This window comes from Zootermopsis nevadensis, unplaced genomic scaffold, assembly GCF_977971745.1.
Source record: "Zootermopsis nevadensis isolate Lab colony 2312 unplaced genomic scaffold, Znev_1.0 Znev_ptg000020l, whole genome shotgun sequence".
NCBI classification, from domain to species: Eukaryota; Metazoa; Arthropoda; class Insecta; order Blattodea; family Termopsidae; genus Zootermopsis; species Zootermopsis nevadensis.
The window spans coordinates 6,166,586-6,181,881 of NW_028259152.1; the positions used below are offsets into that span (position 1 = coordinate 6,166,586).

A 15,296-nucleotide genomic window follows, 5' to 3' on the forward strand; every position below is an offset into this window, starting at 1 on the left:
TTCAAACTTTCCTGATTTATTCCATTCCTAACCACTCATGATTTTTTACTGCTGCAGATTCAACCATTAATTACATCAACTAGAAACAATTAACCTGTCAAGAAGGACTCTACTCATGTGTGCCTGCTGACCTTTCACCTTTACACTTTCTAAATAAGAAATGGAATCATAAAGTAGCACTTGACTACAAGAAGGAGATGCTTAATGTAGGATTACTTTCAGAAAATATGACAAGAAGAATCAATAGCAAAGATTCCACTATATTTTATTCACATAACCACTGAATTTCTCCCACACATATGTAATATATTATACCTTTGAAAACTGTCAAACAGTTCAGTACCTTAAAAAGATTTTCCTACATCACTCTGACTAGCTTATGTACTTCCATACATAATGACAAATTTAAAACTGATAAGCTACATGATCAAAGTCTTACACATACACATGTCAGTACAGCATAATGAGGTTGCTAGGCTGTAACTAACTGATTACTGATTAGATTAGTATCTAATGCTAATCTCTTCAACTACACACATACATAAATTCAAGGAACATTTTAATACCTTTAATTTTAAAATCATAGGTAGATGAGATCCAGTGTCATCAGAATGTATGAGCATTCCTGCAGACCCCACAACCTAATGCAAATTCTTCTCCAGTTGGAGGATGTTTCACATGCAATGGGCACTCCTCTCCCTCCAGCTGTTTAGCCTTTGGACCTGCAATATAAATACATTTACTTAAGCCTACACTTGTCCAAAAATCTGCCTCTGTTTCAAGAACAAAAGGTGAAGAAAAACAGTTTCTGAATGCTGTTTAAAATGCAATGATTTCTTAAAAATTAATCTAAAGTATATTAAAATAATGTAACAGGGTTAGAAAATGTACATTACAAGTTTACGCAGCCAGTTGTGAATTGGAATTCTTGTAAGATGCTTTTTTAGATAAAACAGAGTGACAAACCATCTCAGACTAAATAGAACAATTTTTCAATATCATATGTCACAACTTTATCATATCTGGAAAGCAAAATTGTAATTGCAGTTCCATAGACCTGGAGTATCAAAAAACACAAATATCTTCACCAACACCAGTTTGCACTCTTCCTGTTTGTAAAGTTTTCATAACAGACCATCTTATCCTGCTCGATGTTTCTTTTTGTTTTTTTTAATTACTTAGTATATATTGCTGTGATGAATGTAAGTATATTTATTACATTAATATGATAATGATTCTAAGTATGAAAATGGAACACAAGAACTGCATATCTTGTATGAATATCATCTTTCCTCTTGCTCTGCCATAAATAAATGGCATATTTACAGACAAACCTAACAATTCTGATAGTGTAAACACTGTTACAACAGGTCGGACAGGAAGCTTGGATGGGGAAGCAACATGGATATAGAGAATTTTGATGTGGTGAACCATTTGAAAGGAGCCATTCAAAGGACTCAGATTCAGATACGACAGTAATGCTATAACTCATATGCATGTTGTAATGATGTGAATTAAATGAGAAATGTTCAAGACAGAGTTCAGTGGAAAGATAACCTTAAGGTTCTAACACCACAGAATGAGTTAGTTGAACACCTTGTTTGTTAGCTAGTCAGTTCATTAAATACAATCTGCTCTCCAGTATCAAAATATAAACTACTCTTCAAAACAATCTGGCATGGCTCAATTTTCCTCCTGCCATTTTGTAAAGACACATTTCTCTGTGATACAGATTCCACCTCAAACTGTAGACAGTGAGGACTGGAAATCATGATTAACATACCTGCTGGACATGAAGGCAGTTCAAGCCGTGGAATGTTGGTAACACGCTGGAAGTCATCATGGCATGCATTGCAGAAATGAGTAGTCCCGAAACAGAAGAACACAGCAACAGAGCAACAGTAGCGGCACTTGTACTCCAGGAAGTCTGTGCCATGCTTAGGACACATCTGGGCTCTAGAAACATCACTGCAAGCACCACACACCAGCTCTGTCGGGTCATACTCCTCCCCCACTTCTGCATCACAGCGTGCCTCCCCTCCATAGTAAGCCTGAAACATTGCATTTTCTTGTACCAGTTCACCAACACAGTTGCACTGGTAAGTTTCTTGTTAATACACCAATATTTATGAAAACCAGAGTTTGTTTCCATTGCATGGTATCATCAGATCTGTAAACAAATGTACATGTCTCTGTCTCAATTACAAATATTCTCTTCAAACACATTTCACAAAACCTTAGGCAGGTCCAAAAGGGACTGTTTAGGCCCTTACCTTGTTGCACTTGTAACATACATAATAGGCATATCTATCCATGGCATAACTAGCTGGATCATTATGAAATCTTGCACCAGGGCTTGTGATTGCTTCCACTTTGTGCAGTCCTTCATACTCTAGTCTCATCATTGCCTTGCGCTGCACGTCTTCATAAAGTTCCTTCACTGGCACCAAGAGTTCTGATAGAACTGGGTGTTCTATGTTACACTAAACACACAAACATACTGTGTAAATGCAAACAACTTCAATTTAGTGAATACATTTTTTTGTTAACAATACAAACCTAAAAACTCAGTCAACATTACCTTACAAATTGGACACTGAGAAAACGCAAACGTTATCCTGGGTCCCACCCATCTTTTCATTAGAACACAACGGCAACAATGGTAGTGGAACACATGACCGCATTTTAGCTGGAACATAAAAATTATAATCTTCCATATACTCCTTAATGGATGAGAAAGCTTTTAACTGTTACACAGTAAATTCTTTCATGATTCTTGTGGAAATAAAAATCCTCAGTAATCTTTCACATTTTATTTAAACATTCAAACACTTTTTGTGAAGTAAATAATTTTTCATAATTTCAAATTCTTCTATGCTTATTTCAACTAAATCCACACAAAATCTTGTAATACTTGTCTGTCTTCAGGAAGACAAGATCAGATAAATTTTTAGTTTATCTTATTTCATGAGGAAGGACAAGCATGTCCTTCACAACCTTTGAACCAACTTACAGATTTTCTTGAAATTTGGTATGACCATCATGACAATAATACCAACATGGCACACATGTAAAATTCTGAGGCAGAAGTGGCACTAATACCACTTAATGTAGAGTCCTGAAATTTTGAGTGGCAATGGATCATGAAAAATATTCAACAATAAAATGGCAACACCAAACCTATATTCAGCTGTCCAACTGATGGTGATAAGCAATAAACAAGAATGGATCAATAAATTATTATTAATTTATAGTTGCACCAACCTCACTATATATAAAGTGAAACATACCTGGTATACAGCCATCTTCACATCTGTCACAATAAGAACCTACCTGGAAGTCATATGTTCTTCGCACAATTTCTTATCTGCAATCAACTCTGCTATTCACTATTATTTACCATTTTACAATGTTAAAAATCAGACATTTATTAAACTATACATTAAGTAAACCATAGCATCAAAATCAACATGAGTGATTATAAAACGTTCGCATATTCTGTCTTCCTTGGTGTAATTTCACCACTTTACCTGAATAGCTGGAGCACAAGAAAGAGCCTCTGTGAAGCAGATCATGCACATGTCATCAGCATCCTGCTTAAGAGTGGGTTTGGCTGAGCAGCCATGGAGACATGGTAAACACACTGCCTCCCCCTTAATGCCTCCACACATGTGGCCACAAGGATGCAGCTTGTTGCAGGCATTACGAGCATGCTCCTGTATTAAGGAAAACATTACAAGCAGTATTCAAAGATGTGATGCACGTTTCAATCCAAGTAATGTGTTTCACAAAAATAATTTATAAATATACCAGACACATAGATTTCATCTAATGTTTTTTGAAATATGCCCTGCCCATCTCATCAACCCTGACATAACTGCCCTAACAAGAGCACAAATTATGAAGTTCCTCATGTAATATTATCCATTATTCTATTACTTCTTCCTCAGGTCAAAACATTCTCTACACTTGTTCTCATTTCCCATCAAAGCATGCTTTGCCTTCAGGGTATAAAACAAGCCTCAAACTCATACAAAACAATATGTAAAATTATAATTTTGTATATTTTATTATTCATGAGTATGACTGAAGGTCATGGCTAAATGGGTAGCAATCATGCCTCATATTTGGAAGATCCTGGGTTCAAATATTAGCCTGAAGGTTTGCTATCATGACTGAGATATTTCATGGTTTTCTTCAGCCTGTGGAGACAAATTCTTGGATAGTCCCTAAAATTAGGCCATTACATCTTGAATGTAATCTTCATTCATTACTCTCATTCCCAAATATTTTAACTCGGTCTTTCTTCTATTACTGTCACACAGAACATGAAAAGGCAGTACTAATAATCCAAAACATTTCCAACAGAAGAAACAAAACAGCTTCTTCAGGAATATAAATGTCTTAACTCTCAATACACATGACATTAACAGAAATCACTACCAATGGAGTCTAATAACCAACATAAAAAAAAGTAAAGTTTGTCCCACTATATGCCATGTAGGCATTTGGGGTGAGTGGAGGTATAGCTCCTCTCTTCCTTGACCTCGGCACTACATGGGGGTGAGTGGTCAGCATCACGCCCCGGCCGGCTTTACCCCCGGGAAAGGACCCCGGTACCCATTGTAGAGGAGGCTGGGTGGGCCCCAGAGCCGGTCTGGACGCAGAGGCTAGAGGAAAAATCCTCTGCCCCCGTCGGGGATCGAACCCCGGTCGTCCAGCCCGTAGCTAGTCACTATACTGACTGAGCTATCCCGGCTCATAAAAACAGGGTTCTCACAACAGTATAAATGGAAGAGTAAAATGAAAGTGGACTAAATTTCACCTGGCATTCCTGATCTGCACATATGTTGCCTATAGCAAGCAGCCCTGAATTTCCAGTAGTTCCACAGAACCGGCAGACACCAGATGCCACGCCAGCTGGTTTGCTTCGGGTTCCCTCTCGAAACTCCACCATTGCCTTTAATGTGCATGAATCAGCCAATGCCATCACCCAAAACAATTTGGTACGACCACACCCCTCATGCAAGTCCACCTTGATTGCCTCCTCCTCTTCTTTGCATACCTGAATGTAACATTTATTAGTGCTGTCACACAGTTCAAGAGTCAATGCATTTAGTGCAGCTTTTTATAATTTTCTGTAATTAAGTTCTTCCCACCTGTCTCTGGTGCAGGCGAGTGCGGCGATGTAAATGCAGAAACCGGTCACAGTCAGCACACAAATTCCCACATACATTGCATTGTATGATTGCTCCTGTTTCTCCATCATCATGGTTACTGCATGTTGGCTAAAACAAAAATATTATATTCACAGTCATGTCCAGTTAAGTACCTAGACTTGGTTTGTTGAAGAGTTTCCTGAAACAGAACTAAAGTATATATTCTTCAATGTCTCTGTTATGGCCTTTAAACCTCTTCTTAATCTGCCACTTGACAAGATTGAAAGAATCCAATTCTGTGATATGAACACCCAATAAATGGTTTCATTTATTCCAGATAATAAGGTACTGACCAGCAGATAGGACACACAACTTCAAGTTGACATCAAACCACCCTAGTAACCTGGCACTCCCTGCATTTAAAAAGTTTTTACTTTCCCAGAAGTGAAAGATGTGCAATGAATACACAAAAATAAAAACCTTTGGCACAGGAGTTCTATATCTCACCTCAAGATCACCAGATTCCTGTGCTGAAGAAAGTATGTAGATTTTAAAAAAATGTAACAAATGATTTTGCATGTTTGACATATTTTTAATATACAGTGAAACCTCTATCCATCGTTCCCGGAACTATCGTTTTCCCGGATGCATCGTCCGTTTTGTTCGGTCCCGAATACATCCCATATAAAATAATGTTACATTTTCCCGCTTCTATCGTTCCTCGAACTATCGTTTTATCGCATCTATCGTTCAAAAATCTTAGTCCCGGCCCACAATTTTCCCGCAATGATCGTTTCTGAGAATTTAAAATGCTGGGTTTTGAGATAAATTAATACCGAAAGACGCACAATGTTTTTGGAATAAACAGTAGCGGTAACCTGTTATGTCGCCCAACCAGCACAGATTCTTTTGGAATGAGGGGTCAGCGGTGCAGGGGTGATAGTTGGAGTGAATGGCGGTGCCCATTGTCAGAAATTTTACGATTTTAATTTGGGTGCACTCATATTTCGTTCCAGCGATGCCAGATGGCATGTGCAGTGTGAATTTCTTCACAAATGTTTTTATTATAAGTACAAAGGAAAGGCGAGCGAAACTTTTTCATTCTTCTGGTTCATATCGTGTCTTCTACAGCTACGTTTCGTTGAGTTCGGCAGTAATAGTACTTCCATTTTTCCTGTTATAGTCCGCGAAGGTTGAGGGAGCGTTGAAGAAGAGCGAGAAACGACGAATGCGAGCCCGAACTTTGCCGAGTTTTGCCGAAGCACACGCTGCATTGGCAAAAGTGAAGTCGTTCGTTTATGCGCATAATATTAGTGAACGTGACGAAGAAAGCATTTTGAACGTGGAAAGGGCTCTGTTTGGCCTAAAACGTAAAGTTTCGACAAACCAGTTGTCCATTAAAGACTTTTTTGGTAAAAAGAAGTAACTTTGAAAGAGAAACATTGTTTGTTTTTTTAAAATTTTAATGCTTTCCCGCATCTATCGTTTTCCCGCATTCATCGTTTTTATTTCCCACCCCCGCCGAAAACGATGCATCGAGGTTTCACTGTATTCAACATAAAGGTCTCATTCAGATGATGTGTACTATGTAAGCAGTTCAACCCCTATAAAACCAATAAACTTCACACATTTGGCACTACTGTATTTTATATCTTATATATGTTTACCCTTGGAGGAGGAGGTTGTCCATCGGCAGCCCCACTCCACTGTCCTGATGAAAGTCGCTCCACATGTTCACTGTCTAGAACACACAAGGAGGCAAGAGCCAGCCATAGTGTAGGAGTGCGTAAGCAGTCAGATGGCGTGCGATGTGAATCCTCCAGTTTTGTCAGATTCAGGATGTTTTCAGCTACTGCACTCTTTGTCACATTTGCCCAGGCTTCTGACAGTTTGCCCTGGAAGTTTCACATGAATAAAGTGTTATCAGAGAGGTAACATATCTGATTCATGTTCAGGAAGTGACAATTTAAATTCCGATATTCTGGCTGAGATTCATTATGGTTTTCTTCACATAAATGCCAAAATAATGTCTTAAAATCGAACATGCCCACATTATCTTTCAAGGGCCAAGTCAATAAGAAAACATTCAATGTTGACAATTATTAGATAATATATTCATCTGATAATTTCTGAATTTTATGATGCACTTTCAGTAACAGTATATATATATATATATTCATATGGTCTGTAATATCTTTTTCATATTGTATAAGAAAACATTGCTGTCTCTTAACTTAATTTCTAAAGCAAACAGCAGGTGTCTTAAGATATTATGAAGAACAACTTTTATTGTACATTCAAAGGTTCGGAAAGAATCATATGTATAAAAATATCCTGCGGTCTCATGACTTGTGCTTCAAATTATAAACATATACATGAGAACCAATTCATACAAATGTACTCCAAATAAAATATCTCAGCACATCTTAAACTTATTTTGTTCTCAATATGTGTGTATTACTCTTACTGCCTAATAATACTTTAAGAATATTACCAGAGATTAGTATCAAAATTTGCAATTGAAATAATTTTTTAACATTTTAGCATGGAAAAAGACAAGTAAATATCTTCAAGAAATGTGTTACTGATGACAGTTCTCAGTTCTCTGGGAGCAATACATACTTTAATTCACCAACCTTTTATTCTTAGAGGTTTATCCATATATCTCTCTACACAATAGAACATGGCATCAATGACCAGAAGCTATTTACAGTTCATGGCCACCTCTATGTCCCCATGCACAGACTTCGGTTTACACATTTTTCTACATGATTCACTGGTCAAAAATTTATGGTCAATCACATTTACTTCATAGAGTAAGCCATTATTCTAACCCACACAATGAAAATAATACAAACTATGCATGATAATTCTAATAAAATATAATTTGCAGGAACGGTGTTTTTTGATTATCCAGTATGTAGATATGTGGTTATGCATTATTGATTGTAGGTTGTATGAAGTTTAGTTACATGGAGAAACATGCCTGGTGTCTGTGACATCACATTCAGACAATTCAGCCAATGTAAAATCAGTCTTATTGTTTCTCTTATGATATTATACTTTCATCATATAAGAAAAATTGGAACTTCACATATTTGTACATACAAACATGTGTGTTCACATTGCAAAATATATATATAGTGGAGTGATGAGTTAAGTTCCACTCAATATAAGACAGTGTTGCAAGTTGTTAAGAAAAATATAATTATATAATACAGGTAATCTGAGACCAAAAATAATCATCTCCACAGATATTTGGGTCCTGGATAACCGGCATTCTACTGTATTCAGACTGAACATTAAAATTACACACAAGTTACAAACAAAAATCTAATTTTGATCTCTTACCGCTGCCATATCCTTCATAAGTTGAATAATAACCTCAGCCAATTTACGAGTAATACACCCTCGCAACCACCAGCGTGAGCCAACAAAATCTCGAGGATGAATTGACGTTGCCAAGGTCACCGTAGTCAGGCCTTTCCCTCCAGAGGCATCTTTCCCCTTTACTTTCACCTGAACTGTAAGAGCTTTGGCAACACAACTCAAGAATACATCTAAAATACCAAGCCTGAAACAAAGCACAATATGCACTTTCTAATTGTACCTAAACACATATCATAAGCTGAAAAGTCCAGGTATTAATACCACAATCATTTATTTATTTATTTATTTATCCACTTTAAGATAAATATATACTAATACAGGGCAAATTTGTCTTGTGACAAAGTTTTTTCAAAGTATATAAGTTACCATCTGCCAATCACAATTCTACTAAAGTTCTATACCCACTTATCATTGTACATGCAGTATGCAACAGGGCTGACCAAACAATTAGCAAGTCTTTGGTCCTTAGTTGTGTCTTCATACATGAACTTAACATCATTCATACCACTGTACTGTTGATGACTGAATTACACATACAACTTTTCAGTTAATGTTCCACAATCTTAGTTTATTCCTTTCATGCTATGTTCATTCATTTTCAAGACTCCAGGCAACAACTTTTCTAACTAAAGATCACAAACTTTCTAAAATATCCCTAAATAACTTACCTGTGAATGTCAAACTGAGGCTCTGGTTCCAATGGAGCCTTGTTGGCAGCCGATACAATACTGAAATCAGTTGGTGGAAGTCTGTCAATGCTCATAACATTGCCCAATATTGCAGGAGATATCTCTGGTAACATACGTCGCAGTAAAGAGGTCACCTGCAAGAGATAGATCTTCATCAACAACATTCAACCCAATCTGTCCCCATCAGAGCTGATGTTCATCTGTAATATTTTCATAACTACAGAATGGCTAGATGGAAACTAATGTGATTTTTCACAGGTATTATGCCATACATAATTTCTCCAAACTGGCAGTTTCTAACTCCTTATACTATGTAATACCATTCTGACAGAAATTCAAATTCAGTAGGTGGCACAATGGTAATGCCATTAGCCACATCCTTGCATATGATCTTCTGTGCATCACTAACCTTGCCTAAATCATCCCAATCTAACCCCTTTAAAACCAATGTCTGCCTGTATGAATCCTGTAACCAGATAACTGACTGAACAGAAACTGATGAAACTTGGTTCAAGAGATTTTATAAGTATACAAGCATACCAACAGCACATAACTGCATGCAGCCTAGTTCTGAGGAGGTAACAGTCACTCAGGTGTTCAAGAAATTCTCTGCCTTTTATGGAAACCAAAGATACATTTCTGTGTTCAAAAGAGTCTCCCTAACAGCTGAATCCAATCCACAATATTATATCCTAATTGACCTACAATACCAGGTGATTCAAAAAGGACTTTACAACTTTGAAAGTGTATAGAAATTTAATCATAAAGCTTACAGAATCCGCTGAGGTGGCATTTTGTAGCAAAACAAATCAAGTTTGACTCATGTGCTGTAGTACCGAATTCCGTCACCGCGAGCGCAAGCGGCAGTGCATTTGAAAATGGCTACTTTCACAGGTGCGGAGCGCGCTCGCTGTGTGCTGTGGTTTAAGAAACGAAATCTGCGACAATGGTTCAACGAAATTTTTGCACCCAGTATGGCAAGGATCCTCCCAGTAGACCTACAATTTACTCTTGGCACAAGAATTTTGTTGAGACTGGTTGTTCTGTTCGCCATGACAAATCTCCAGATTGCCCGCGTGTTTCTAGTGCTGTTGTGGAACACGTTCGTGACAGCCCAAAGGTGTTTGTGTTTTGTGCCCTTAGCAAAGTTAAAGTGTACGGCCTGTTCTTTTTCCATGAGAGAACCATCAACGGTATCGTGTATCTGGATATGCTCGAAAATTTTCTCATACCACAGTTAGACAAAGATGACCAAAAAGGACGCATTCACTTCCAGCAAGACAGTGCACCACCTCACTACCTCACGTAAGTCCGGGATTTCCTCAACAACCGTTTCCCAGGTCGGTGGATTGGTCGAACAGGGTCGATAGCATGGCCACCTCGTTCTCCAAATTCGACACCTCTCGATTTTTTCTTATGGGGTTTCATTAAAGATCGTGTGTATGTTGCACCCTTACCTGCCAATCTCACTGAGCTCAAAGCTTGAATCACCGCCGCAGTTGCAGAAGTGACACCGGATATGCTGGATCGTGTTTGGCAAGAAATTGATTTCAGGTGGGATGTCTGCAGTATCACCAATGGCAATCACATTGAACCAAAATGACTGTTTGAGGTAAAACTTGATTTGTTTTGCTACAACATGACACCTCAACCGATTCTGTAAGCCTTCTGAACAAATTTCTATACATTTTCAAAGTTGTAAAGTCCTTTTTGAATCACTCTGTATATACCTTGGATTATTATAGTGCTGTTTATTTTATATTACTCCTCCAAGAGTTTTAAATATATTAGTTTTTGTTATTCAAAGTGTCTCTTTATCAACTACTGACAAAGCTACAGACAAACAGATCACTGACTGTACACAGTGCTTAACTTACCTGCCTCTGAACCCTAGCTGACCCAGTGTGGAGTAGACTAAGAAGGTCACGTAACAAGCCATACTGGTGTGAAAGATACGCTTGACCCACACTGCTTCCACTAAGTGCGAGAACCATAGACAACATTTCAAAGCAATATGTGTCAGCAGATTTTGGTGCCTCTAGACTGTGGCCACTGCTGAAACTGCCTCCAGATGGTGCTGTATGTGCTGAACAGAGAAGGGATTCCCATTCTTCACGAACTCGAGTTGCCTCTTTTCGAATGGCTTGCACAATGTGCATGCAAACCTGCAAAGAAAATAAAACAGTAACATGCACTTTTCTGTCTTTTCATAAACTCATTTCTTCACAAACACTTTCATATGGTGAATACATAACAAAATACATGCAAAAAAGTTTTGACTGTAGGCAGGTTTGTAAAAATATATCTGTATTTGTATTTTTATTATTACAGTAGGGCCCCGCTTTTCGGCGCTCCGCTTTATGGCGATCCGCTAATACGGCGCTCAACAGCTGAGTCAGAGAAGTGTGTCTGGCGCCATTTTCTCGTCGCTGATTCAGTCTGTTTACAGCTTTTGTGCGCTCCGCGTCTCTCTGTATTTCTGGCAATTTTTCAGTTATTACAAACTGTATATTTATATAATATTTTTGTGTTACTACAGTGTAATTACAATGGCGTCTAAGGGTAGTAGCGATAAAAAGAGGAGTCGTAAGCCTCTTATTTTAAATGCCAAGTTAGAGATGATTAAACTTCGTGAACAAGGCATGTCTATGGCTTCCGAACCATCACCAAAATGAATAAGATTCGTTGAAGAGTCAGATGATGAAGATGCGCCATCTCCTTTATTCTTCCTACTATAAGCATATCAATTTTCAAATTTATATTCACCAATCACTATAAGCTGAGGACAATGTGTGTATTACTGATATTCATTTTAATTTCATATCGTTTTCTTAGGCCTAGCACTATTGTGCACTTACTATATGATAGTGTAACATCTTATTAGGCTTTGATATGCATTTGCAAGTGAAATAAGGCAAAGATCCGCTTTTCGGCGATTTTCGCTTTACGGCGGGGGTCTGGTTCCTAACCCGCCGTATAAGTGGTGCCCTACTGTATCATCAATAGTTTCTTTCCCTACTTGAATAAGAATTTAATAAATAAATGATTTTAGCAATTTAAGAAACCATTATTGAAAACATTATGGAACCTAATGTTGTTCAGTGCATAATAATCAAGAAGTTTGAAAACCAAAATATGGAGAGAAAAAATTACTACAATGGTTTGGCCATTTACAGAACAAGGATGCCAAGGACAGAATTAACACTTGAAGGAAGAATACCCACCAGGTACTAGACGAAAAACTTTGTAAGAAATCAAAAAGGAAAGGAAAAAGACAGAAGAGATTGGAGACTTTTCATTAATCAACCCATACAAAATGGAAACAAACCTAAGAACCAGAAGAAGAAGAGGAGGAAGAAAAGAAAGTATTCTAAATTTGAGTGCAAGTCTCCACTTTTCTTGGAGTGTCCAATATATTAGCATTTCTTTGTATTCAGCCACATTTTACTACTAATTTAACCTCTTCCATTCCACTTTTGAACAGTAGTCAACCTGTTACCACCACTTGTATAAAATGGAAACAAAGTTAGAAGTAGAAGAAGAAGATTGAAACTGTCTAGCCACTGAGGTCTGTAAACCCAATCACAAAGGGTTGAAACAAGACTTCTAAAGAAACAAATATTAATTTTTTTCTCTACAAACAAGTACAAAGTATAATTGTAAGTGTAGTGCGTGAAACTCACCTGTTTTTGCAAATGTGTTAACTTACTCCGACTAAAAAGAATCCCAACCATGTGCTCCTTTAAATCATTGCTTTCTTCACCTTCACCTTTCCCCTCTTCCCCTTCAGCATCCAAAGGCTGCTCTCCAAGGATTAACTTTCCAAACACCTACACCAAAGGGAGAATAAAACGTATCACATATAATCTTAACTTTTTACTTTATCTCATTTAATAACTAGAAATCACAAAACCACAATCTGTAAAACAAACAGCAGAGAAAGAGAAGAGCAATTCCTGGGGAAGTGCCCACAAAACTTCCTGTGTGAAAATGAAGAATAGTAGTGATAATGAGTCAGTAGTATTACTAAATTCAGCAGAGCATTTGTAATATAAAATACTGCTACCAAACAAAACATAAGAAACAGAGGTAGTGGTAGAGATAAGACACTTCAATATTTCTATTTTAACTGGATAGTTTATAAATTAAATGTGTTTATCTGAATACCAATTAAGTTGTACTATTAGTTTAAGGAAAAACGTATGTTCCAAGCAGAACCACTATTCAGTGAATATTAAAAAAAATATTAGTTCAGTCTAATATATATATATATATCACGGAGTCTGTAAGTTTCGACGTCAAAAAATCCATCTTAAAAATTAAAATTAAGAACTTACAAGCATGCCTAAAATATAATAAGAAAAAAAAAGTCTGAATATACCTGTGAGGTTATCAATCTGAAGACCCTTAATGTTTCTGTCTCACAGTTGCGCTGTTGTATGGTTTGTGCACTATGCTGACGACCAAGCTTCAGGCTCTCACCTTCTATCTCTCCCAGAACACGTATCTGGCGAAGACGTAGTGAATTGTCAGGTCCTTTTAGCTCCAAGCGAACCACTGTATGACGAGCATCTAAAAAGGATTCAGTGTGGCAAAAGCAGATGAAAAAATTAAATTATCAACATGAGAAATTATACTATTCCATCTTAAAAGTTTGAACAGAGAAGTAAACAGTTATTTCTGGTAAAATGAAACATTACAGCCCATCAGTACAGTATCAAAAGTCCATAATGGAGTCAATCTTAAGCAAGGATTGCAAAATTGACAGAAACAAGGCTAAAAATTAATGTCACTACAACAGCTGTTGGCAACGTCTCATTTACAAGTTAGATATATCCAGAGTGACCAATGAAGTTCAACAACCACCCCACCAAAAGAAACAAAATTATTTGTGATCCACAATGTTTTGTTTTTATGTTTAACATATAGTTAAATTCAAAATACTAGCATTCAGCTACAGGAACTTATATATTATCTTACCCAGAACTGGACAGCTCACCCAGCCAGTGGAACGGTTTTCAACTTCAACTTGGCGCAGCTTGTAGAGTTCATCTACATTAGGACCAGACTGGAAAGTGACACTTGACACTTTGTTCTATAAATGAAAGACAATTATACAGTAGAGTTAGAATTGTTGGTAGTCATATACAGTTTTGCAACTTCACATGCAAATAAATATCACAGAGATAAAATTTCTTTTACTTACTGCCAGATCCCTACAGTTATCAATGTGAATGTATATCATTCTTGGGAATGACTGGGAAGCACATACTATGGTTATTGTTTTAGTCTTGTTTCTGAAATAAAAGTAAAAACAAATGTTTGCCATTATATCCACCATTACTATTAGTTATACAGAGCAATGTGGAGACTGATAATGATCAGTTAAACCTAATCAATTAAACTAGTGTCCAGCACTATGCTGGAAATGTTCTTCTGCTATTACATAGCATAATTTGCAACTGATGTGAGTGTGGAATATGAAAGTACAAAATTTCATTAAAGTTTAGACATGTGCAAAAAAGTCTCTTTGATTGGTAGTCATATATTCTATTTTACATTTCCATTATTAACCTCATGGTATTAAACTGTTATATGGACACAGAATACATTTATTGTTCATAACATATCGCACATCAAACATCTTGCATTTATTATCAAGTTATTTCAGTGTTATTTGTTTCAATATTATAAACTTCAACCAACTGCAAACTCATGATTACCACAATCACTGAATAGCTTTATCAACAACAGATTTGTTTTGGTAATAGATGAATATCACAGTATTATGTATGCAGATATAAAATTGCAAAGAACACTCTGAAACTGAATGAATTCTGAAATGGAGTACACATTTCAGCTCTTGGTGTGAAGGCATAAATAACAGAAATACAATAACAAGGGTTAACTGTATCAGCTTTCTGATATGTGTGAGTATATACATATCAAGCTGAAGCATTCTTAATTATGTAAGAAGGCAATTAAAATGAAAATCTACAGTCACATCTATTTTGCTTGATCTGCATATAAAAGTCTGAAATCATATTTTTTCAATAGT

The 15,296-nt window shown here is 36.8% G+C and overlaps 1 protein-coding gene across 7 annotated transcripts in view; it reads right to left on the bottom strand.

Moving 5' to 3' along the window:
• Positions 1 to 240: 240 nt before the first annotated feature.
• hiw (MYC binding protein highwire) overlaps positions 241 to 15,296 on the bottom strand; it is a 123,096-nt gene continuing 108,040 nt past the window's right edge. For all 7 annotated transcript variants that reach the window (XM_087352130.1, XM_087352129.1, XM_087352126.1 and 4 more), the window contains 15 exons: positions 14,445 to 14,535; positions 14,219 to 14,333; positions 13,620 to 13,810; positions 12,922 to 13,068; positions 11,116 to 11,403; positions 9,218 to 9,372; positions 8,511 to 8,733; positions 6,827 to 7,054; positions 5,160 to 5,288; positions 4,826 to 5,065; positions 3,531 to 3,716; positions 2,582 to 2,689; positions 2,274 to 2,483; positions 1,784 to 2,051; positions 241 to 722 (listed from right to left, as the gene is read on the bottom strand). In XM_087352130.1, the coding sequence (XP_087208256.1) occupies positions 607 to 722; positions 1,784 to 2,051; positions 2,274 to 2,483; positions 2,582 to 2,689; positions 3,531 to 3,716; positions 4,826 to 5,065; positions 5,160 to 5,288; positions 6,827 to 7,054; positions 8,511 to 8,733; positions 9,218 to 9,372; positions 11,116 to 11,403; positions 12,922 to 13,068; positions 13,620 to 13,810; positions 14,219 to 14,333; positions 14,445 to 14,535 (2,695 nt within the window). In that variant the 3' untranslated portion in view covers positions 241 to 606. The remainder of the gene's footprint in view (positions 723 to 1,783; positions 2,052 to 2,273; positions 2,484 to 2,581; positions 2,690 to 3,530; positions 3,717 to 4,825; positions 5,066 to 5,159; positions 5,289 to 6,826; positions 7,055 to 8,510; positions 8,734 to 9,217; positions 9,373 to 11,115; positions 11,404 to 12,921; positions 13,069 to 13,619; positions 13,811 to 14,218; positions 14,334 to 14,444; positions 14,536 to 15,296) is intronic.